Genomic DNA, 26,012 nt, shown 5'->3' on the forward strand with positions numbered 1-26,012 from the left:
TATTTTCCCTTTTATTATTTCCAATAATAAATGATAAACTATCTTCTACTTTACAAGATTGTCTTTCCTCTTGACTCCTAAGTCGGGTATTTTAGAATCTACTGTAAGTAGACCCTGCTGCCAGTGATGTCTCTGTCGTGGAGTATAACTGAGGTCCACAATGATGGCAAGAAGAGGAGTGTGCCAGCCCCCCTTTATGATTTCCCTTCCTTTTCATTTCATTTCTCTTCCAGTGCTGGACATCAGCATGCTCTCCTCCCAAGATGTGGTCCGTATGCTGTTGTCCCTGCAGCCCTTTCTCCAAGACGCCATCCAGAAGAAGCGCACGGGCAGGACCTGGGAGAATATCCAGCACGTGCAGGGACCACTCACCTGGCAGCAGTTCCACAAAATGGCAGGACGGGGAACCTACGGTAGAATCCTTCCCCTGTTTAAATTCCTTCAGATTTTTGTTCTATGAAAAGCAGCTTTAGTTACTGTCAAGTCCTTCCCTCACTGACAAAATAGAACCTTTTTCCTCCTGACTATTAAGTTTTATAATCTGCCTGTTTTCCAGTAGTCAGTTTTGGAGATAATTTTTCTAAATGTCTTTGGCATAATCAAGGTCAGTGGGGCAAATAATCCCTAAATAGACCATTTGTTAGGGTCTCCTTATCTTCATGGTCCTCACTGCATTTTCATCTGGATGAACTTCTGAACTAGTTCTGTCAACTTCTTCATAGTCAGGATTATAGTGCTTATCTTAAAGGAAATGACATAGTGCTGTTTGGAAAACTAACTTTAACCTGCTCTAGTCTGCTCTCTGATCTTACTGAAACTTTATAAGCATGTTCTGACTCATTTAATTAAGGTTCTTCATCAGGGGCCATTTAATTAGAGGATTTGAAGAGTACTTTTAAGAGTATCATGTCAACCTACAATAAAATTTCTGATGCCAGAAATAAGACTAATGCACCAGAGAATTCTCAGTTGTCGAGGTTGTGGGAAACAGACCCTGAAGCACTTTCCTAAACTGCAATCTTGTTTTAGGTTCTGAAGAATCTCCTGAGCCGTTGCCCATCCCCACTCTGCTGGTAGGCTATGACAAGGACTTCCTCACCATCTCGCCATTCTCCTTGCCATTTTGGGAGAGGCTGTTGTTGGACCCATACGGGGGCCACCGTGATGTTGCCTATATTGTGGTGTGTCCAGAAAATGAGGCCTTGCTCGAAGGAGCCAAAACTTTTTTCAGGGACTTGAGCGCTGTATATGAGGTGAGAAGGATATGAAAGATGAAAATTGTTTGTATGATACAAGTCCTCAGGTTGTTTCTAGTTATGACTAAATTTTAAAGAACAAATATTTTCAAAGTAGGACTCAAAGAAAATTTTCACATAGTTGGAGGATGAAGAAAAGGATTACATTGGCAAGTTTTTCAAGGAGTACATTGCTTTCCCACCTTAGCTTTTATATTTTATTAGATTTAAAGATTTTCCTCTACCAGCCTTACCACCCATCTTAAAGTCCCGTCAGCTGTTTTTTCCCCATTTATGTGCTCAAGTTTAAAAGTATTACTCACCAGGGGATAGTGGTTGTTCAGAAGATGAGCTTTATGAAAAGAAAGCACATCTACTCTCGGGGCGGGTGGGTGGGGGGAGTTCCTGAAAACAGTATAAAAATGTTTAGCTTGAAAATTTCTGAATCATAATAAGTTTAATGACTCATGTCCCTGTTTTATTTAACACTCCATTCATCTTAATACTAAAATTTTGGTACAGATTAATAATGTGATAACCATAGTAATATATAAGCCACTTAGATAATTTTATATATTTAGTACATAAATTCCTGTTACTTTTGAAAAATTAGAATCATGTCTGTCTTTGAAGAGTTAGTGCCACATTTCTTCTGCTAAAGTACATAGACATAAGGTTTTTGTACCTTATACTTCTGTTATCTTTATATTTGACAAGAATAAATGAAATTACTATTTATAAAGTATTTAGAGCTGCGACAGGCATATTATAAGCATTACAAAAGTGTTTGCTAAATAAGATGCCAAGTTGAATTTCAAAAATACTCCATAAGGGAACATTCACTATCTATAAGTGTATGAGTACACACGAAATAGTACACTTACATGTTGCTACCAAGAAGTGAGAAGATGCTGAAGTGTGAGATAATGGCATCAATTAAGCCACTGAAGGAAATCCTTGGATACAGTAATTTCTAAACAGTGCCTGGTTCATGATGCCTGATAATATTAAGTCATAATCACCCTAACACAGAAAACTTGTCTAAGCAATCTTAAAGCCCAGCCTTACTTTTGAGTGAAGCTTTCAACGTAAGTTCCAAAACATAAAAGGACTGCCAGATCATTTTAGGATTGCTCTTTTGGCAGCAATGCGTACCTGCTTCAGAAGAGTGTACACTAGAGAATTTTCAGGGGCTTGGTAAGCCTCCTGTTCATCACCTCTAGTAAGGGCTAATAATATGGGCTCTTCTGCTGGTGAACAGGTAGCTAGGTAGCTTACTTTGTGCAGGTATATTAATTCTCTGCCATAAGCACCCATTTAATGTCCTGCACGTCAGTAACAGAATCTCATTGTGCTAAAACAACTATTTACTTTTAAAAAGTGATCAGCATATCCACTGTTTCCGTGGCCTTTGCTATTGGTGATCTCCAAATGTCTGTAACAATGTAACAGATGGCCCATAAAATTTTAATGTTATCTTATGGGAGAACATCATAAGTCGGGATTACTTAAGAGGTTTTAGTGGACATATGTCTCAGTCAGCCTAAGTAGGCAGGAATCTGGTTAATTCTTTATTTGACCATTAGCAATCAGGTAGTGCTCAGCAATCTTCCCTTGTGCTGGAGGAAGCGGTTGGGGTGAAGAAACATTCATTTTTCTTTAAAAGAAACAATTTTCCTTAGAGAGCCTAGTCCAGGTTTTGGAGAGACAGAGAACAGTTTCAGGTACATTATAATTACCAGAGGGGACCAGCATATAATGTTGGTTTGGTTGCGTGTGGTAGTGCTAAAAGACAAAGGAAAATGCTTCCATGTGTATGGTCAAGGATCTCTGTGGTAACGATGTGTACTGAACGAAGGAGTGGTTCCTGTTGTAAACGGTGATCTGTTTTGTGCCATCAGATGTGTAGGCTTGGGCAGCACAAGCCTATCTGCAAAGTGCTGCGCGACGGGATCATGCGCGTGGGGAAGACCGTGGCGCAGAAGCTGGCGGAAGAGCTTGTGAGCGAGTGGTTTAACCAGCCGTGGGGCAGCGAGGAGAGTGACAATCATTCCAGACTCAAACTTTATGCGCAAGTTTGCCGCCATCACCTAGGTAAATGGGGATGTATTTGGCAAAGTAGAATTTGAGAAATAGCAAATCATTCCCCCTGCTCCCTATTAGACATGCCACATTATACTTCTTTTGTCTCGGGAAATGTTAGTGTTCCATTACTGTATTTATTTAGGTCTAATTTTTGCATTCTAAGTAGTTAAATGCTAATTTTTATGTGCATGTATATTCTTTAAAAGCTATTTACAGTAGCCTAAGGAAGTCATATCTAATTTACTCCACATTTCGAAAATGTAGCAGCATGACTTGGTATTAAGTGCTTTATTTTAACCCAGATTCCCAAGAGAATCTTAGATGCTTACATAAGCCTTACGCACATAGGAGCATAATATACCATGATGGCTGTAGAATGTACGGCCTCTCCGTGTTCAGTGAATGCGTATGGAATCAGTCTGAAAGGCAAATGTTACAAATGACTGATTTTCTCCTCTCCCCCGCCCCCCCCAAATAAGGCTCTTCCCCAGAATTTATAATAAGTAACTCCATGTTTATTTCCATGTTTACAGAACATAGAAGCTTATGTTCAGTGGTAGAGAGAGCATTTTGGGTGTCATAGAGTAATGCAACCTGGAAGCATCATTTTTTTTAAAGTGACTGTTCTAAATATCTGCTTCAGCCAGACACTGCAGAACATCCCTAAAGTCACCTCTCTGCGTGTACACTTTCAGCACCTTATCTAGCCACTCTGCAGCTCGACAGCAGCCTGTTGATACCACCTAAGTACCAGACCCCACCAGCAGCAGCACAGGGACAAGCTACACCTGGGAATGCGGGGCCTTTAGCTTCAAATCCAGGATCGGCAGCCCCCTCAGCTGGCAGTGCATTTAATCCCACCTCCAATGGCAGTTCTGTGAACCCGGCAGCAAGTAGCTCCGCATCTGGTTCCTCTGTGCCACCAGCCTCGACATCTGCCTCTGCTCCCGTTATTAACCAGATAAGCACTACCTCTTCTTCAGGATTCAGTGGTAGTGTCGGAGCGCAGAACCCCAGCGCTGGGGCCAGCTCTGCAGAGAGAACGCAAGGGAACATAGGCTGTGGTGGAGACACTGAGCCTGGGCAGAGCTCCTCTCAGCCCTCACAGGATGGACAGGAAAGGTACGGTACTCTGACCAAGACGAGTGGCTTCAGCTCGGACCCCTTGTCTACTCTTCCTCTGCACCCCCAGCCCCCTCGACTTCATGAGTCTCTAAACCTTGTAAAGGGTGGTATTTCTCTTCTTCCCTCCAGAGAGTAACAACTGTCAGTCTATAGTTCAGTGTTAAGAAATTTGAGAACTTCTTATAAACTTACTATATTACTAGTATAATGGTAATATATACTTATTAATATACTTAATGTAATTAATATTACTGTTAATACTCTTATTATATGAACATAATATATGGATAATAGTAATAGTAAGCTCTTACTATTAACGTAACAGCATTATAAAACATCTTTGTAGAATGAAGCCACGGTGTGGTGGGGGGGAGTTAAAAAAAGAGATCTCATTTTAGAGGAGCATGTTGTTGTTTTCCATCCATCTGGATGCTAACTGATTTGGTTTGCCTTCATTTTGGTACATATTAATGTTGCATTTAATCTGTAATCATTGTCCAGGAGTCAGTGTGCTCTGGAATTGATTTATTTTGTATAATTTATATTTATGTTGTGCATCTCATAAGTGACTCTCTCTGCAGTGTTACAGAAAGGGAGAGGATAGGAATTCCCACGGAGCCTGACTCTGCAGACAGCCAAGCCTACCCTCCAGCTGTTGTCATTTACATGGTGGACCCCTTCACTTACACCGCAGAGGAAGACTCCACTTCTGGAAATTTTTGGCTGTTGAGTTTGATGCGCTGCTACACAGAAATGCTGGATAATTTACCTGAGCATATGAGAAATTCTTTCATTCTCCAGGTAACTATTTGCAAGTTTATTTTTTACATTGTTGTTTTTATGAAAGTAAACAGGTTCATGATTTTTTAAAAAATTGTATGTATTAGAAAAAAGTATTCTTAATTCTGCCTTTTAGATTCAGCCATTATTAGCATTTTGGTGTTTTTCTAGCCTTTTTTCTGTGTTTGTTTACACAATTGACCATACTTTTCACATAATTTTTAGTCTTTTTGTACTTAAAGTTATTCATGAATATTTTTCCACCTTATTTAAAATTCTCACCAAGCAGCATATTTTTTATAGACTGCATATTTTCCATGTGTAACTGTTTCTCTACAGTTAGATATAATTACTTTTTTTTTTTTTTTTTTTTACCTTTTCACTGTTACAAATACAACTATAAGGTGGTCCAGTGGTTGGGACTCTGTGCCTCCAATTCCGGGGCCTGGGTTCAATCCCTGGTCGGAGAACTAAGGTCCCACAAGCTGCACAGCATGACCAATAAATAAATAAGTAAATGAATGAGTAAATAAATAAATAAAGCCATAATAAACATCTTCAGGTATAATCTGTCTTTCACATTTCAAGTAATTTCTTAAAGTGGATTCTTTGATAAAGATACTGATAAATAATGCCAGATTCCTCTCTCAAAACGTTATAGTTATTTACATTTCTTTCAGGAGTGAAGGAGCATGCCCATTTTCAGTGCACCCTTGCCAGTTTTATAGTGTAATAATTTTTAAAAATTTATAACTTAATAGGTGAAAAATGATGTCTTGGGTGTTTGGATTCTTGTTTTTCTGTCACTTTAACTCAAGCTATTATAGAATTAAAAAATTGAAATTAAAGCTACCAGTATAGTTTGTTGATAGTTTTTCATTGATTTGAAGTTTGTGCCTCAGATGACTAGACAATAATTCCAAAGATGCCATGCATACTATGCGTATAACCTTACAAAAGTGAGAAGTATATTTAAAAGCAAGTTTTTAAATTTAGGGGCATGGCAACAATAAATTGATAATTTATCTCTAAAATGGGAACAGGGTAATTTCTAAGTGACTGTGTAACTTGACCAGCAGAGTGACACCTCTTCTTAAATTGCTGGTATATTTGGAATATAGGACTTCATGTCACTGAAAGGAATTAAGATTGAATTATACTATGTTTGGCATTTCTGTATTTTAAAACTAAAGTTGCATCCCCCATTCAAGTAAAGAATTCATACCATTTCATTTTCGAACTGCCTTGTTAGCATATTAGATCTCTATTTCTTGTTTTATTTGTATTTGTGTCTGTAGATTGTGCCTTGCCAGTACATGCTGCAGACAATGAAGGATGAACAAGTTTTCTACATTCAATACTTGAAGTCCATGGCATTTTCAGTGTACTGCCAGTGCAGGCGACCTCTGCCTACACAGATACACATTAAATCCCTCACAGGATTTGGGCCTGCCGCCAGCATTGAGATGACTCTCAAGAACCCAGAGGTAGGTAGCAGCAACAGGGCAGAAATTTGCAAAAAGACTACTTTTATGCTAAAGATGCAAACCAGGAGAGTTGCTTGCTTGGTTGGTCTTCTACCTTTATTATAAGAGTGGTAGGTTTCTTTAATCCTTAAGTTGAAATAGAGGAGATACTTCTGTGAACTTGTATAATTTTTTGAGAAAAGAGGCAAGCAAACTCTTGCCATTTTTTGATGTAAGACCTAAGGCAACAATACACTTATCCCTTTTACTTATGAAAGTTCAGTTTTCCTATATTTATTTTGTTCATCATTGTTTGAAGCTAATTTGTGTCTTAAATCACTCTCCACCTTCCCCAGCTCATTTTGTTCCCTTGGAACAGCCGCTGTGTATGTGTTTACTCTGCACAGGCCCCACATTTTCTGATGCTTTCTCCTCCCCTTGTCTCAGTGCTTCTGTATGTAAATGAACGCTTTTGCTCTCCATCTTTGTAAACCTGTTTCCCACAGATAAGTACCTCAGGGGGAATTCTAAAACACCAAAGCAAAACATGTTTTAAACAGAAGTTGTACACTTCTTTTGTTTTACTAATCACCTTATCCTGAAGGTAGATATACAGGGCAGTGTTTAGAACTCTCAAAGCCTTCAAAAATCAGTTCCCACAACTTTTGCATGAAAAATTACCCATTAATAAAGGCCAGCAAACACCTCTTCACCATTAGAGAACTTAAAAACACCAAAAATTGCTAATTTTAGTTGGTTAATGTGAGTTTTTGTGGAAAACTAAAAAAATGACGCACTACTTAATACTGCATTTGTTGTAACTTGGTTCAGGTCAGCTTGGTCCCAAGAGAGGAAACTGCTTAGCTGACAACTTATATTCGCTCTGGGGTTATAGAAAATTTCTATCTTCGGCAGTTTTAGATTAGTTTATTCTCTTGAGTCTGTATTTTTTACTTTTGTGAGCATGTCATATGTTTTCTTTACTACTAGCTTTTTCTGGAATAAAAATAAATATGTTTCTACTTGTTTCAAATTTGTGTCCAGGAATTGAGTTTATGCCTTTCTTTATAAACTTTGAATCTTTTAGTTTTTTACCTCTTGTGGTCATTCTGCAATTCAGATGCAATCATTCCTTATGCTTCGGTAAGAAGTTACCACAATTTCAAATGACAACTAATAGTAGTCTGCATTTTCAGAGAAGAGAGTAAAGGCTGACTACCTATATTAAGATCCGAGGCATTATGTAATGTTTTAAAAGATTATATAACATACTGGCAGAACACCATGAGAGTTCATGAGATATATAGTGAGGCTTAGATTAAAATAAATCACAAAAAATATATTCTTTCTTTCCCTTTGCTTTGGAACAGGAAGAGAGAAATCAATCATTTGACTTAATTAAAAATGTAAGAACCAAATGTTGTGAACATTTACTGAGGTTTATAAATTTTTACTTGCATTAAGGTGCAATGGCTAATTGCTAAATACTGCCTCTCCCCCAGTCTGCAGCTAGAATTTTGTACTTTCATTCAGCAACTATAGCAGAGTGTCTACCGTGTGCCAGACACTGTATTAGGTGTCGACTGTGCAGTGGTGAACAAGACACCAGTCCCCTGCTTCCAGGAATTCTCATTCTCTGCAGTGGCACAGTCTCATGCAAGCTCCTGGCAACCACTGTTCTACTTGGTGTCTCTGTGGGGTTGCCTGTTCTGGACGTTTTTTGTAAATGGAATCTTCCAATATAGAATGTTTTATGTCTGCCTTCTTTCACTTAACATAATGTTTTCGAGGTTCATCCATGTCATAGCATGTATCAGTACTTCATTTCTTTTTATGGCTAAGTACTGTTCCATTATATGGATAGACCACATTTTGTTTATCCATTTATTAGTGGATGGGCGTATGGATTTTTCCACTTTTTGGCTATTGTGACTAACCCTGTTCTAAACATTTGTGTATGAGTTTTTGTGTGGCTATATGTTTTCAGTTTTCTTAGTAAGTACCTAGGAGTAGAATTTCCGGGTCTGTGGAGAGTGAATGGATCAGTGATAAGGTTAGCTTTGAAACTTGAGCAAGTTGTTGAATAAGTATCCCTAAAATGAAGGAATTGGATTAACTTATCTCCAAGGTCTCTTTTAAGTTTAAAATTCTGTAATTCCATTATTACTGTTTCTTATGCTATGTAGTTCAGGGGTTGGCAACTCTGTGGGCTAAATCCAGCCTGCAGCCTGCATTTGTATGACCAGCTAGGTAAGAATGATTATTACATTTTTACAAAGAGAAGATTATGTGACAGAGACTCATAAAGCCTAAAGTATTTACTGTCTGATCCTTTACAGAAGTTTGCTGACCCCTGCCGTAGTTTACTAAATATTGAAATGTATATAAAGCTAGAAACAAAGATGACAGTTAAATTTCATCACAGTTTATCTAAAATACTTGTCTTAGGTAACAGCTAACACTTTGATCTCTTTAATTACTTACACACACACATCATAAAGTATAATATACATACTGAAAAGTACCCAGTCTTAAGTATACTGCTTGATGAATTTCCACTAAGTAAAAATATTACATAACTAGCACTAGAAACAAAACATAACAAGCATCCAGGAACCTCTCTAATGTCCCTTCCAGTCACTCCAATGGTAATCACTATTCTGACTTATAACATATAACAGCATAATTTTGCCTGTTTTTGGCTTTATATAAATGGAATCATAATTTACAGTGTTTTGCGCCTGGCTTCTTCTACTCAGTGTTGAGAATCATCCATTTTGTTGCTTGTAGCAGTAGTTATTTTCATTCTCTTTGCTGCTGTTTAATATTCTGCTTGTGTAACTTTGTCACAATTTATTATCCATTTTACTGTTGATGGTTATTTAGGTTATTTTCTCTTTGGAGCTATTAAGATTGACAGTGTTGTAAACATGCTTATACCTGTCCTTTGTAAACATATATGTGCATTTTGGGGGGTCAGAGGGTATGCGTTTGTTCAGCTTTTACAGGTGTTGTCAAATACTTTTCCGAAGCACATCATGCTCCAGCAATGTGTGAAAGTTCTAATTGCCCTGTACTCTCACCAGTACTTGATGTTTTCTGTCCTTTATATTTCAGACATTCTGGTGGGTGTGTAGTGGTTTTAATCCGCTTTCCTAATGACTAATGAAGTTGGGCCAATAATAATTTCTTTTAATAAGGAAATAATTGGCTTGATTGGGTTCCCTACCTTAAACAGTTTTTTTTGTATCATTATTATTTGTATATATAGGACTAGTCGGGAAGCAATCTATTGTCATTTCTCCCTGTTGGTTTCCCTCAGTGCTGTATGGATTTTGTTGTAAACATGGAGTGGCTTTGTGCTGATACTGATTTTGATTTTGATTTCAGCGGCCCAGCCCAATCCAGCTTTACTCCCCTCCTTTTATATTGGCCCCAATCAAAGACAAGCAGACAGAGCTGGGAGAGACATTTGGTGAAGCGAGCCAGAAATACAATGTGCTCTTTGTGGGCTATTGTCTGTCTCACGACCAGCGCTGGCTTTTGGCTTCCTGCACTGACCTCCATGGAGAATTATTAGAAACATGTATTGTAAATATTGCTTTACCAAACAGGTGAGGAGCCTTGGTGTTTATGGTGTGTGTAAATTGATGCTGTGCCTTTTCTCAGATAATGGATCTTTCTAACTTTCCTATCTAAATGCAGTGGGTAACGTGGGTGGGTTCTTTGGAATTTTCTTGGTTTTGTCGTACTAAATGATAGCTTTGATTCATTTGGGGGCCCTTTTCCATGTCTGTTTTAGATCACGGAGGAGTAAAGTATCTGCACGTAAAATTGGACTACAGAAGTTATGGGAATGGTGCATAGGTATTGTCCAAATGACATCTCTGCCCTGGAGAGTTGTAATTGGGCGACTTGGGCGTCTTGGCCATGGGGAACTTAAAGGTGAGAAATTCCTGAAACAAAGGAAAGGAAAAGGGCTGAGCTAATGTCATTAACTAAGCTGAGGGAGAAAATTATAAAGTTGGTAGTAAGAATAAAGCAGATTATATTTTCTGATTCTTTTCAATGTACAGGATAAACCAGTGGCTTTTAGACTTTTCATTAGCAACGAAATCATCACAAAGAAAATCTTAAATATAATATTGAACCCCAGTATATAAAACAGAAAAATATTTTTAATATAAAAATGATACTTGGTAAATTAGAATTTCTAACATTTATTTATATATTGTGAGAAGAACAAGTCAGTTTTAACTGGAAAATTTTATATCAGAGATTATGGATGAGAGTAGAAGTCATATACAGCCTTTACTTTCATTTGCTGGTTTGTTTTTGGTGGTTGCTGGTGATGAGCTTTGTATTTATTTTTGTTTCGGTGGCTTGATTGCAAGATAATCCTGATTGACAAGGACAAGTAGTTGCAAATTGGAAGAGTCTTTATTCACATTGCCACTGTCTGATACTCTTCAGTGTGGAAATTTAAGAGAGCAGATTTTTTTAAGTTGAATCCCCCGATATATCTACTGACTGCTTACATTTCTTAACATAAATATAAGAAAGCACTAAAAGTAACTGCAACATAACACAACTGACCACCACAGGCAGCTGCCTTGCCTGGCGTTGAGCCCAGCTCATTTATTATCCTTGCGTAGCTACTTGTACAGTTTTATATGAGCAATATGAACAGGCCTAGATTATTAATTTAAAGCCCTATCGATTAATGACACATTTATAAAAAGTTCAGTATATGAATATAGGTGGGAGAAGTTTTTGTTTTTGTTTTTAATATTTATTTATTTTTGCGGTACGCGGGCCTCTCACTGTTGTGGCCTCTCCCGTTGCGGAGCACAGGCTCCGGACATGCAGGCTCAGCGGCCATGGCTCACGGGCCCAGCCACTCCGCGGCATGTGGGATCTTCCCGGACCGGGACACAAACCCGTGTCCCTTGCATCAGCAGGCGGACTCTCAACTACTGCGCCACCAGGGAAGCCCTTTAGTATTTATTTATTTGATTTTGCCAGGTCTTAGTTGCGGCACATCGGCTCCTTAGTTGCAGCTCGCGGGCTCCTTAGTCATGGCATGCGAACTCTTAGTTGCCGCATGCATGTGGGATCTAGTTCCCTGACCAGGGATCGAACTCGGGCCCCCTGCATTGGGAGCGTGGAGTCTTAACCACTGCGCCACCAGGGAAGTCCCGGGAGAGGTTTTTTTCTAACATCTGCACAAAAGCAAGCATATGTCACAAATTAGCTTGGTGGTTTTGCACGTGCCAAGTATATATCAGAACAGAGTTGGCAAACTTTCTTTGTAAAGGGCAAGGTAGTAAATATTTTTGACCTTGCAGGTTAGCTGGTCACTGTTGAACTACTCAACTCTGCTACTGTAATGCCAAAGCAGCCATAGACAATACCCCAGTGAATTGGTGTGGCTGTTCCAATAAAACCTTGTTTACTAACAGGTGGTGGGCAGGATGTGAGCTGTGGACCGTAGTTTGCTGACCCTTGCGTTAGAGTGTGCATCTTATTTCTTTACATGAAATTTATATCTGGTATTTGTGGAAACCCTGAAATAAAACCCCTGATATAGATGTAACTTGCCTTGTAGTAAGTGCCTAAGTGAGTTAATTATTAGGGTTTAACAGCAATTTATACAAATATTATATAATATGTATTAAGTGTTTTCTTAGGAATCTATTATACACAGAATTTTTTTGTATTAAATTATACTGTAGACCAATAGAAAATATTATCCTTTTCATTTTTAAAAGAATATTATAATGAGTCTGTATCAGTAGCCTGGAGGTCTAATACATTAGGGGATTCATCATTTCATTTCTGTCAGAATTCCTATCTTCTCTCTTAGTATGCCTTTTAGTCAATCTTATTTCTTAAAGGCTTTGAGCTACTCTTAACCCTTGGGAAAAGTTAGAATATAATAGAAAAGAAGTAGAGGGGATAAAAATGTAGCCTAGTAGTCTAGTTACTTGGTATTTTGGAAAATTATTAAAGCCATCGCCTTCCCTTTTATGATTTTTTAGAAGGGACACACTCTTCTTTCTTATCTCTTGGGGGAGAAGAATGTAAGTGTGACTGAGGGCTCCATCAAAAGACTGAGAGCAAATGTACTTTCAAGGAGTAAAAACACAGAGAAAAGCCTAGTGTCCAGGACATCAGCCTCCCAATCTACAGTTTCTTCCTTTGGGGAACTGAGGTCTGCACCACGTTGCATTTCTGTGGGGCAGAATCAGATATGAGTCCACAGATTTCAGAGTCAGTTTTCTGAATCTCTGTTCTTTATCACCAGAGTGTTTGTGATAAAAATAATCATACTGTCTTTTCCTTCTTACTTGGTTTTTATATACCAAACTCACTTCTCTGTGGTATTTCTGTGGTTTTTAAAAATACTCCCTCCTGTATGTTCCTTGACCCTTTTATTTCAGCCACTTCAGTTTAGTGTTCATTAGGAATATGAAATGTGAAAGTTTTTTTTTTTCACTTGCTTTTTAAGGGGAGAGCAGGTTGTTTGAAAAAAGTATATGGAGGTAGAGAGGTGGAGTGGTGTTACATCAGTGGGATGTGACATGACAGCAGTGATGTGATGTGCTTCATGTGTGTCGGGGGTCAAAATAAAGGGAGTACCAAGTGCTTTTCAATTCCTGGAGTAACATTACCCTCAACAGTTCTGTGAGGAGACGTAGTGCTTTTGTTTGGAGGCAATAAACAGACGATAGAAAATTTATGACATCTTTTTAATCTGAACAATTAATGTGGCATCATTTGGAGCACTTTACTTGCACCCATTGCTTTGGGCATGCCAGGAAAGGGTCCCCTTCGTTTCTTCTGCTGCTTGCATTTCATGAAACAACCAATCTACGCTAGCAGTAAACAAAACTGAGGTTCACCCCAAACTGTGCTCTCTTCTAAAGAAAAGTGTTCATAGGGGTAGTGAAAGAACCAGACCTGGAGAAGGAGAAAGGACAGAACATACTGGCATCACCATTGAAAACTATTTTAAGTGCCTAAGTCTGCCCGGGTCTGTGCCGGACTCAAAGGTCATTTCAGACATGATTTCAGCCTCTATAGTCGTTGGCCTTTGTTTCTTTGTTAATGAAGTGTAATCGAGGTCAAGTAACATTTTCTTTGTAGCAAGGAGGGGAACCTCTATAAAGCCATATTCCCTTCAGGGCCCAATCCTGGAAATTCAATTATCAGGCAAAACTGGTAAAATGCTCAAACCTCACATCAATATGAATTTCTGAAGACTGTGTGCGATTGTGATATTTGATTCCAGATTGGAGTATCCTCCTTGGAGAATGTTCACTACAGACAATCAGTAAACGGCTCAAGGACGTGTGCCGGATGTGTGGAATCTCTGCCGCAGACTCTCCTTCTATCCTTAGTGCCTGCCTGGTTGCCATGGAGCCCCAGGGGTCCTTTGTAGTGATGCCAGGTAAATCTCGTCAGTTTTGTTAATTAGGTATCAGAACAGTCCAGTCCATTCAATCTTAAGTCCACACACAAGTATAGAATGATCTTTATTATCTTTATGAGAAAAAATTGTACTTAGGGCTCAAAATGGAAACCATCTGGTCTCTTCCAAGGGGAGTGGTTTGTGATTTTATCATCTTTGTTGACCATCACTTGGGAGAGAGCCCAAGTCCTGGGTGTGATTGAGAGCTCTTAGAGTCCTGGCGAATTATTTGACCCCAACCTGTTGTTAGTTTATGAAGTTCACCCTCCAAAAATGACTTAAGCGGGCACCAACATGATACGTATTTTAATACCCTTTTGAAGAAAGGTATTTGATAGACTCTTCAAGCAGCCTCAAGAGGACGTTTAGAGTCTCTCTGTGGTTGAGGATGAATGTGAAGTAGACAGGGGTAGAGCATTTATCACAGTGTCTGGTAGCCACAGTAACTCAGTAAGTGCCAAGATGTGGGCAGATGAAACATCATGGCCACAGAATTTTTTTAAAAACAGCAACTAAGCTGTTTTATAATTTAATAGCTAAGAAGTTTTATACTTTTTAAACCTGTTTTTACCATCCAGGTATTTCTTTGATCAAACAGCAGACCCTTGTCCCCTCCCTGTAAAAACCAACAGAAGTGTTGTGGTATGAGGACGTGGTTGCTTGTGGCCAGTCTAGAGAGAGACAGACGTCTGTACTGGCCTGCTGGTCAGACCTTGGGTTAATTGTCACCTGCACCAGTTGGGCAAGTTACATCATTTCTTTGTGTTCTGTCCTCCTCATGAAATGGGGGTAGTAGTTCCTACCTCTGAGGTGTAGCTTTGATGATTGAATGATATATGAATAAAGAATTCAGTACAGAATCTGGCATGTAGTATGCATTCAATAAATACTAGTTGTAACAATTATTAGTTGAATGATACCATTTCTACAGAATTGCATGGTTTGGGGGAACAGTCCGTTATAAATTATTAGCAGTCACAGGAGGAAAGAAAGTTTTATTTTTAGAAATACTTCTTATTTAAGTAATTAAAACATATTTGGTTGACTCAATCCAGTTTTTTCCTAACCTTGCCAGTGTGGAATGTGGCTTGAGTTATCATAGCTATCTGCTCTGAGTCAGTTTCTCGAAATATTTAGACAAGTGGGCTCAACTGTAAATGTGTACCCATCATGGCGGTTGTGTCAGACTCACAGCAGTCCAGCTCGGGTCATTTCTGGAGTTGTTCACTGCTGCACAAAGGCATTGATACATTTTCCCCCCTTTTTAAGATGCTGTCACAATGGGCTCTGTTTTTGGCCGAAGTACTGCACTGAACATGCAGTCATCTCAACTTAACACCCCTCAAGATGCTTCTTGTACACACATCTTGGTGTTCCCAACATCGTCAACCATCCAAGTGGCTCCAGCCAACTATCCCAATGAAGATGGGTTTAGCCCCAACAATGGTGAGTGGAAGACCCTGTATGCATAGAGCGGCTCCGCTCCTTCAGCAAGACACAGTGCTAGAGTAAAGAGTCGCCTGGCCGCTGCAGGTTCTTCTGTGTCGTAGTAAACAGCATATGAAACGTGAAGAGGGAACTGAAGGTTTGAGAATCTTTTTGGTTTTGAAGATTTAATTTGCACTGTTGCCAAGACCAAATAAACACTTTCCTCTCTTGGGTAATTAACTTTCTCCTGTTTTTCATTAACGGCAAAAAAATAGTATCTGCTTGATAGTGTCCTGTACATGGGTGTCACTCTTTCAATAAAGATTTCTTGATCTGATTTGAAATGTATGAAGACTGCTAGGCAGTATGAAGATAGCACCTGTCTTTAGCTGATCATTGGGAATCTAACTTGCTCTAAAACAACTCCTTATTTGATTAGTCTTGAAATTTGTTTTCTAAGTAATTTATTTTTGGCTGTATTGGGTCTTCGTTGCTGCGCGGGCTTTCTCTAGCTGCGGCGAGCGGGGGTGGCTCTTCGTTGCGGTGCGCGGGCTTCTCCTTGCGGTGGCTTCTCTTGTTGTGAAGCACGGGCTCTAGGCACTTGGGCTTCGGTAGTTGTGGCATGCGGGCTCAGTAGTTGTGGCTCGTGGGCTCTAGAGTGCAGGCTCAGTAGTTGTGGCACCCGGGCTTAGTTGCTCTGTGGCATGTGGGATCTTCCTGGACCAGGGCTCCAACCCGTGTCCCCTGCATTGGCAGGTGGATTTTTAACCACTGCGCCACCAGTGAAGTCCCCTTATTTGATTATTCTTAATAGATTTTTATGGTTTGAATATCTTAAGGTATTTGTTAAGCAATGATTATTTATAAACTGTAAAATGTTCAATATTATGCAGCCGTTTGCATTGTTTTTTGAAGAATTTTTAGCAGCTACCAACATTTACTCCTGTTAAATGGGGAGGGTAAAAGGATACTGTCCTGCGTGTGTGTATATAGAAAACACACATAATATCACAGTGTAATAATAAATACAGAAAAAGGACCAGCAAAAATGTTCATGGTGATTGGGTTTCCCCTTTTATACTTTTCTTTTTCCAAATTTTCTGCTGTGCATGTACCTTACTTTTATGATATGGGAGAGAGGATTTCTTAACAAAAACATCATGCTTTGATCTGCTCGTATAATAGGCCTCCAGTTTGAGGGCAAGTTCACACTTATTAACATGCATTAATTCAGCCTTAAGTATTTTAGATGCTAATTGGATGCATAGATGGTGTCTGCTGTTTTCTTGGATGGTGTCAGTTTTAACTTTAATAATTAAATTGCTTCTTTAGCTGTTTTGCCTTCTTTTTATGTGCCTTTGGAGGCTATGCAGAGTGCAGAGTTTTACGTTCTTTATTTCTCCGTTCTGTTAATACCTCACATTAGGAGATCATTGGAGAGAGTACAAAATGCAAGAATAATTTGCAGCACCTTGAACCCAGTGGGCACGCATTAAGCCTTACTAAGTTGTTAACAACACATGCCTGTAATAGTCATAGGCCAATAAACTGTGCATTGGTTTAAATTGGGGCTGTGGATTAGCTTTTTAATTTTTGTCCTTTTTTTCTCTCCCTCTAGATGACATGTTTGTTGACCTTCCATTCCCAGATGATATGGACAATGATATTGGCATATTAATGACTGGGAACCTCCATTCCTCTCCCAACTCCTCCCCAGTTCCCTCCCCAGGCTCTCCTTCTGGAATTGGTGTGGGCTCTCACTTCCAGCATAGTCGGGTAAGGACGACTTGAAATAGGTTGTTTAAAACCACCTCAGCCTTCAGGAAAATCCTCCAGAAGTGCTGTCATCTTTTACTACACGCACCTTTCTCCCTGATAGTCTTGGTCCCTGGTACAAGAGGAGTAAGTGTGGGACAGCGACCCTGTAGTTCCATTTCGAACAAAGCAGGAATTCTAAAGAAATGTTATTATTATTCCTGATGAATGTGTTTAATCAGAATAGTCCCATTACAGCTGCAAGGGTTTTATGCAGTTACTGTGTTCTGAGCAAAAATTAATTTTGGTTGCTTGCTGCTTCCCAGTTATTTTTTAATTTTTTGCCAGAACAGTGGCTTTTCAGAGGCTAGTTCAATAACCCTGCTTATTTAACATTCAGAGTAACTGTGTTAATTGAATAACACATTGTTGATGGTTAATTAATTCGGAAAGGAGCTTAACTGGTCTTGGTTTAGGTCATGGCGCCTTTATTTAGGCGTGTTAGGTGTTCTCTGTGGCCAGCCTGCGGGAGTGGGAGGAGCCCACAGGAGGCTGAGTTTGGAGAAGTGCGCAGGTTAGTACCAGCATTATCAAGGGAAAAACAGGGCTTACAGCTGCTTTCACCTTTAAATATCCCAGGATATTGGAGGTGAAGTAGCAGACGATTGAGGCGTTAAAGTTTCTGCCATCAGCTCACGTTAAGTTTCTTTAAAAGCTAGGTGATTCATGCCTTATCACTGTATTACACTTTTTACTTAAAATGTTAAGAGATTGAGGGGTTAAGACACAGAAAAATAGCTATGTCTAATATCTTAAACTGGACAAGTATAAGCAACCTGCTTACACTCATTAGGCACAAAGATGTTCTTCGAGGACTTAGGTTTCTGTCAGGTGGGACTTTTATTGCCAGCCCTGAGTTCACTGAAGGACAGTCTAGAGAAAAGAAGATTGAAAACTTCAGTTTCAGAGAAGATGAAACCAGGGAAGGCCACTTCAGTAGACTGCCCTCATGTTACTGCCTGCCCCCTAATTCTCCCTTCTGCAAGGAAGGGATTGTAAATGTCTCTGTTTCCTCCAGTCATTTGCCAGTTAATGACAATTTATTGGTTCATTGGAGATTGTTGTGATGGGGACCAAAAACACAAATTTTACACGGGATAGTTTTAATTTAGGATTAACGTGAATTCTAGAGGCAAATAGCATTGCAGCTAAGAATGCATGCCCTGGAGCTTGATAAATATCGCTCTGAATTATAGCCAAACATCTTCCTAGCTTTGTGACTTTGGGCAAGCTTACTTTACCTTTCTCAGCCTTAGTTACCTTATCTGTGAAATGGAAATAATAGCAGCTACCTCCCAGTACTGGTTGTTATAATTTAGCTCCTCCGTTAACAAAGAATTGGTAACTGAAGTGTAGTGTTAGTTTTGTGAGAAACAGAGGCGTGCTTTATTTTCTCCCTGTGTTGGCACCTCAAGCCACTGAATGTCACACTTCAAACAGTACTATGCTGAAGCTGGTCAGGTGGCCTTTTCTAATCCTGAGCACCTGCAGCCAGGTGACCCTGAGAGGCTTTCGGCATTTCCTCGTTCCGAACCATTAAACATTCTTTGATATCCCGTTAAGAAATTACCACAGGAGAAAAAATTTGTTCAAGGTTGCAGTAAGTTTTTATTTTTTAACCAATTTAGAAATGATACAACTTGGTGTAGTAGTTGAGGATTTTTTTTTCTTCCTTAAACAGAAGGCTTTTGAGAACAAATGGATGACTTATTATTGCTTTTGCATAAAAGGTACATTTTCAACTCTCGAAGCTAGCTAAGAGTCAAAGAAGGAAAATGTCAACTGCAGAAACGCCCAGTGGCTCTCACAGGAGTCCCTCATTACTGGGACTGCTGTGAATTGAAACAGGGCTTCTTCAGGAGCAGATCTCACGCTGCTGGCAGGTCAGATACCGGTGAAGTGTTAGAACGTTATTAACAGTGGACAGTCAGGTGTGCGTGTGTATTTTTGGTTGGTTGCTGGTGAAAGAGCATGTGGGTGTGGTGGTACCTTCAGCTGTCAGATTCCACTCTTTCCATTTTTAGTTTATTACCTAATAATGCCACGGAGCAGATTTTACATTCTGCAGAAAAGGAAACAGAGAAAAGAAACCTGTATTTACTTGGCTGATGTTGTTAGTTTTACTGGTACCTTCTTCCTGAGCCATAGTTTTCATCAGATATCTGTGTGTGCAGCAAAGACACTGCCTCCCCTGTTGACCTTTCTTGGTCAGTTGACATTTTGGTGTGAGATGCTGCCAGGAAGGGGATTAGTCACTACAGTGTGCAGGGAGAATTGATAAAAAGTTGGGTGAAGGTGGTCAAAAAGCACAAACTTCGAGTTATAAAATAAGTGTCCTGGGGATGTAATGTATGGTGATTTTAGTTAATAATACCATATTGTATATTTGAAAGTTACTGAGAGTAGATCTTAAAAGTTCTCATCAGAAGAAAAACAATTGTAACTCTGTATGGTGGTGGATGTTAACTAGACTTATTGTGGTGATTATTTCCCACAGTTAGAATCATTATGTTGTACACCTGAAACTAATATGTCATATCAATTTCTTTTAAAAAGTTGGTTTTTAAAAAAGCTTTATTTGGTAATAAATGCTAATCATGCTTTTGGGACTTTGTTTTTCAGAGCCAGGGTGAGCGTCTTCTTTCTAGGGAAGCGCCTGAGGAGCTGAAACAGCAGCCTCTGGCCCTTGGGTATTTTGTATCGACTGCCAAAGCTGAGAATCTCCCCCAGTGGTTTTGGTCATCGTGTCCCCAGGCTCAGAACCAGTGTCCCCTCTTCCTCAAGGTTGGTTTGGTGTTGTATTTGAAGTTGGGGCGTGAGTGACTTATGCTCAAAATCAGTCTTGGTTAGAATTTGCCTTGGGCACCGTCGTCTTATTCTGCTCCCCGACTCGCTCACATCTACTTAAGAGTCTGAGGGTATGTTAATTACAGGTAGAGGTGAAGAGCAGAATTTAGGAGAGGAGCCCAAAACCATGTCACAAAGAAATGAATGACATTCACCCAAGGAGGAGACTTCCCGCGGCCCAAAGGACACATCTAGGGTGGCCACGTGTTTCTGTATAAGGCACTGCGGTCAGGGAAGTTACGCCGGGGGGATGATGAAGACTAGTTGTCCTCTTCCTCCACTGCCACAGGCAGTCAGCGTTCCTTTTTAGAGTAGGGCAGGAGTCAGCTAAAAAATTCCATGTTTCTGCTTGCGCCTTCCTGTATATTTCTTGGAAATTTTTAATCCAAATTAAGAGTTAAAAACAAAAGATCTGTCACTTCCAGTTTGGATGAGAGAACCTAGAATGAAATCCATGGATTGCCAAAAAGCCAACGGTTTGACAACACACTGTATTGGCAGAGCTGTGGGGAGCTGGCCCTGGTACGGTGGGAAGGCCAAATATTACAACCCTGCACATTTCCCTTTGGATGCATAAGTCCCACTACAGAGTAATCACTAAGATACACACACGTACACATACACACACACACAAATCTGGAAGGTTAAAACCAAAAACAATTGAAGTAATTTTCTTTTCCTGATGACTTTAACATAGTATTATGAAATCAAAGATTTATATAAAAATCCTGCAATCTCTCAATTAGAATTACTAGTCTGAACCTAGATTTATCTTTTCTTCTCTGAAAAGTATACACATTCTTTAGCTCTGTTTACTGAGAAGGCTCAGGAGCCATGATAGCCTAGCAGCAATAAACAGCTTTATTGACACAATTATGGTTTCTCAATACTGTTTATCATTCAAAAGAACCAGAGTTCTTTGAGGAAATGACTGATTCCAGGGCTAAAGTAAGAAATATTCGAGGTGTACCTGAGACATCCTGTCATGCCTAAAAAGCAAGGAAGCTACCAAAGATTATTAGAGTCTTATCAAAGGACCCAGTAGCCAACTTGGAGGGGTTCCCATTGCCCAGGGATGGGATGATTTAGTCATTAAAATGAACAATGGTGGCAGTAGATTGACATCAATCTATGGGTTCATAGTTGTGCTGAAAAACAAAACATTTGTAAGTCACCTTTTGAAGCTGCCAGAACAGCAGCTCATTAATCAGAAAATTGAAAAGTAAGGAGAATCAAGCATTTATATCGCCTCTTCTTTTTTTTTTTTTTTTTTTTTTTTTTGCGGTACGCGGGCCTCTCACTGTTGTGGCCTCTCCCGTTGCGGAGCACAGGCTCAGAGGCCATGGCTCACGGGCCCAGCCGCTCCGCGGCATGTGGGATCTTCCCAGACCAGGGCACGAACCCATGTCCCCTGCATCGGCAGGCGGACTCTCAACCACTGCGCCACCAGGGAAGCCCATATATTGCGTCCTCTTATATTTTACAATTAATAAAGTAAAACTATACTAAAACTGTTAAGTTAAAAATTGATGGGGAACTTTATAGTAGATGGACTGTGCTGGTACTTGCTGGATCCAGGGATCTGTCATATTCTGATGACAGCAGACATCAGGTGCCTTTGGATGTGATGCTGTAAGAAGAGCACAGAACCGGTTATGAAGTACGGGGATCAGGATAGAAGACCACCACAACAACACAGTCAGCCACATCCCGACTGTGGAGCCTTCTACAGATTAAAACCTGAAGAGGGGGCTTCCCTGGTGGTGCAGTGGTTGAGAGTCCACCTGCCGATGCAGGGGACGCGGGTTGGTGCTCTGGTCCGGGAAGATCCCACATGCCGCGGAGCAGATGGGCCCGTGAGCCATGGCCGCTGAGCCTGCGCGTCCGGAGCCTGTGCTCCGCACGGAGAGGCCACAACAGTGAGAGGCCCGTGTACTGCAAAAAAACAAAACAAAACAAAAAAAACCTGAAGAGGGACACTAATTATTTTCAGTCCATTTGCAAAGCTAGCTTTTTTTTTTTCCCTCTACCCTGGGATATGGAGTTATTTGGGATCACATTGGGGTTACTGAGCAGCTTAAATTCATGGACTTAGAATAGAAGCCCTGACTACAATGGACTTTAGAGCATCTCCTTCTGGTAGACGTGGCCTTATTTCTGCCCCATGGTTGACTAGACCAGGAAGGTAACTGTCTTTGTTCTTTCACCAGGCTTCGCTACATCACCACATTTCTGTAGCACAGACGGACGAACTTCTCCCTGCCAGGAATTCTCAGCGGGTTCCACATCCTCTTGACTCCAAAACCACGTCTGATGTTTTAAGGTAGATTCAGACCTAGGCAACATAGCAGTAGAGTTTGAAATGATATACTTTACTCTTGTTTTTCCAAGGTGTTTTAATTAAAGTGTGGTATTTGTGGAAGAGGTGCTACCTCTTGTGCAGTGGAGCACTGTCTGATTAGCCAGTGAGAGCCACATCCCCCCGCAGTACCTGCATAGGACAGACAGTGTAGCATACTTCGTTAAACCCGGTAGTTATGTGCAAGTACAACTGCCCTTTTTTCCCATTCAGAGGAGGCATTTCATGGTGATGAAAATAGATTAGAATAAGGGGGTGGATAGTTAGAAGACAAAGTCTGGAACTTAAAGCACTTGACTTTGGAAACATTTTCTGCCCTCCCTGACATAGATTATGTAAATAAAGTTAAGTAAAACATAAATTCCATAGCTGGGAAATACCTCCCAGATTTGTCTTGTACTTTAGCAGGCTGTAAACATTCCTCATGTACCTTGAGAAAATACGCAAGCTCTTCCTAATGTTTTCTAACTCTTAAATGATTTGGAAATTATAGTTAAAGCAAGAACCTACCTAATCTACATGATTTTGGCTTCCAGGGCCTCTAATAGAAGTATAATGTGAGTCACATATAATTACTAGTTTAATGTGGCTACTAGAAAAGTTTTAAAAAGAAATCAGTGAAGTTAATTTTAGTAATAACTTTATCGGTTATATAAAAACGTGATAACGATGTCAAAATATAAAAAATAGTATCATTTGAACAGTAATCAATATAAAAATATTCATGAGCTGTTTTCCATGCTTTTTTAAATACTAAGTCTTTGAAATCCCGGTGCCTGTTCTCTATGTACAGCATATCTGAGTTCACGGAGTTGGGGGCCGGTGGCTGCCATATTGGACAGTGCAGGTCTAGAAGGAAGGGGGGACATGAGGAAACGAACTCTGGGAAAGAGCTTGGGGCAACTTATGAAATGATATTAGGCCTTCTTCCTGCTGACACTGGCACGTTAGAACTTTCAGACCAGCCTTAACTTTTGTCGTGCCTGATGCCCTGACCCGTGTGTTCTCTCCGGCAGGTTTGTTTTGGAGCAGTACAATGCTCTGTCCTGGCTCACGTGCAATCCGGCCACCCAGGACCGTACCTCCTGCCTTCCCGTCCACTTTGTGGTGCTCACTCAGTTGTACAACGCCATCATGAATATACTCTAATTGGAAAAGCACTTGTTCTCTCTGGCTCAGTTCCTTCTCCCCGCAACCTCAGTCCAAGGAACCTGCTACACTCTTCAAATACCCTACTCCCTCCTCCTGAGACCACTCTGCACAGTCCTGCACTGTGATTACTTCTCAGCAGGCACATGTCATTTCTGCAGTGTTCATTACCAGAGTGACTCACAGACACTTCTCTCATGGACCTGGAAACTTCCATAAGCAGTGACTTTCAGCCAGTGTTATGGTGTGTGCGGCCCCAAACCACTGGGCCACAGGAAGTTTTTTGTTGTTGGTTTTCAAGAGGGAACCAGAAGAGACAGTATCCTTTTGCACAAGAGTCTGTGTTTTCAGCCTCTGTTTAATAAGGGCAGTTCAGCCCTCTGGATGAAATCCTCTAGTTATTGGTGTATGGCCTGTGGGTTACCTGAACTCCATAATCTGGGACTTTTGAGAAACAAGAACCAGCTCAAGTACATGATTTCATAATGGGGTTTCTGTCTCCCTAGTGCTCCCATCTAGATTGGCATGAGTGCTTTGGTTGACTTTATACCTGTGTGTAGATACAAAAGGTCTGGAGACATCTTCATTTTGTTTATTTATTTTAGGTTGTTTTGTCATATGGTTTTTGTGACTTACTTTTAATTTTTTTAATTCGCAAGGACCAGGTACAGTAGCTGAAACCCAACTCAGATCCACCATAGGATTCTTTGACTACATACCTCTGTCCTAGAAGCCAGAAAAGGAGTGAAAACAAATCGGGGAGATCCTGCTTACAAGTAATATATTCAAAACCACCCAGCAGTAGGTTTTGTTGAGAATAAACTGGGTAAACATTCTGCCATATTCCTTATTAAAAGTGGCCAGCGTTTCCTGAAGGACAACATTTTTATACAGAAGGCAGTCAAGCTCAACCCAGAGCCATGGAGGCAAGTACCTTCACTAGTTTTATATAGTCACAATGGAAATATATTTTCTAGTGAATTCTTACTGAAAGCCAGGTCTCTCCTCTCATTAGATCAAAAGGGACTCATGTATATATCACAATCGAAAGTGTTTGCTCATAAAATCAGTTATAAATATGGTAAATTTTTTCTGGACCATAGGAATATTATTTCAAAGAAATATTCAACTTAACCATTAAATTAGTACTTGAAGTTGAGCCTTCGTGGTGGGACTTTTTTTAAAAAAACATGCCTTTTTAAATCATTAAGGCTAACTGAAGTATTTTATCCAGGCCCGAGAGGGTTGTCTTTAGGACTCCATTTCTACCCCTACCTTGCTGTGCGTTTCTGTCTGAGGGCAGTGGGCGTGGGCTTGCCTCCCATGAGCCGCTCTGGTCAGGCTGTTGAGCTCTAGTCACCTGTGGAGAGAATCATGCAAATTTTAAAAGTTCTTCCAAGAGACTTCCATATTCTGGTTATTAACAAAAAAAAGGAAAAATGTAATAACTGATATGATTTTGTAAAAGTATTTTTCTTGAAATAATCTAACGTTTAAAACATATTAAAAAAAAAGTTGTGTGGTGGGAATGTGAAAGCAGAGAAGTAACTTGTAAATGGATAATTTTGTTCTCTGTACCACCAATTGGGGGGGAGGGGTCGACTTTCGCAGTGTATAGGTTAAAAAAATCTGATATATCAAACCATTTGTATCTAATGTGTACAGTGTAAAATTGACTTTAAAAATATTGCAGTGCTATTTTTTCTTAATCAGAAAGGAAAAATTCTCAAGGCCTTTTGAAGAGCATAAGATGATGAAGATTGTAAACTTGTATAAAACTATCTTGGTGAGAAGACAAATTGTAAAGTAGATATTTGTAATCTTTTACCACTTTGGGGTTGCTTTTTTTCCCAGAATTCATCAGAACTTTGAATTTTTTTTTTTTTAAATGGGCTGTTTTTAATGCAGGGGCTTTTCTTCCCTAGAAACCCAATTCTCAGCAAAAAAAAAAAGAAAAAAAATACAAAAAACAAAAAAACCCCTACAAAAATTAAAAAAAAAAAAGGCAGCAAAGGGTAGTTTTCATCTGGTGTCTTTTATTTAAGTTTTTTAAGTTAAGAAAAGCTGGTGACATATTTATACGTTTTTGTGCAAAAATAAATGAATGGCAATAGATTTTAAAAAAATCTTATTATGTACTTCTGTGTGAAAAAGTCTGTATAATATTTCCCTTAAATATGCATTATTTTACTTGTGAGTTTTTTACTGAATTAATCTGAAATGTACAAGCCCTGGATTTGCTACAGAGT

General features: G+C 39.7%; 1 protein-coding gene across 2 annotated transcripts in view; it reads left to right on the forward strand.

Annotated features, from left to right (window-relative positions):
* Positions 1-25,769, forward strand: part of MED13L (mediator complex subunit 13L) — a 296,421-nt gene extending 270,652 nt beyond the window's left edge. For both annotated transcript variants that reach the window (XM_082668365.1, XM_082668366.1), the window contains exons 18-31: positions 234-413; positions 1,030-1,253; positions 3,137-3,329; positions 4,016-4,442; positions 5,027-5,246; positions 6,524-6,712; positions 10,082-10,305; positions 10,494-10,636; positions 13,986-14,144; positions 15,435-15,611; positions 17,212-17,369; positions 20,031-20,192; positions 22,466-22,578; positions 23,631-25,769. In XM_082668365.1, coding sequence (XP_082524491.1) covers positions 234-413; positions 1,030-1,253; positions 3,137-3,329; positions 4,016-4,442; positions 5,027-5,246; positions 6,524-6,712; positions 10,082-10,305; positions 10,494-10,636; positions 13,986-14,144; positions 15,435-15,611; positions 17,212-17,369; positions 20,031-20,192; positions 22,466-22,578; positions 23,631-23,763 — 2,702 coding nt within the window. In that variant the 3' untranslated portion in view covers positions 23,764-25,769. The remainder of the gene's footprint in view (positions 1-233; positions 414-1,029; positions 1,254-3,136; positions 3,330-4,015; positions 4,443-5,026; positions 5,247-6,523; positions 6,713-10,081; positions 10,306-10,493; positions 10,637-13,985; positions 14,145-15,434; positions 15,612-17,211; positions 17,370-20,030; positions 20,193-22,465; positions 22,579-23,630) is intronic.
* Positions 25,770-26,012: the final 243 nt, after the last annotated feature.

The sequence above is a fragment of the Grampus griseus genome, assembly GCF_964374135.1.
Source record: "Grampus griseus genome assembly, chromosome: 12".
Classification (NCBI taxonomy): Eukaryota; Metazoa; Chordata; class Mammalia; order Artiodactyla; family Delphinidae; genus Grampus; species Grampus griseus.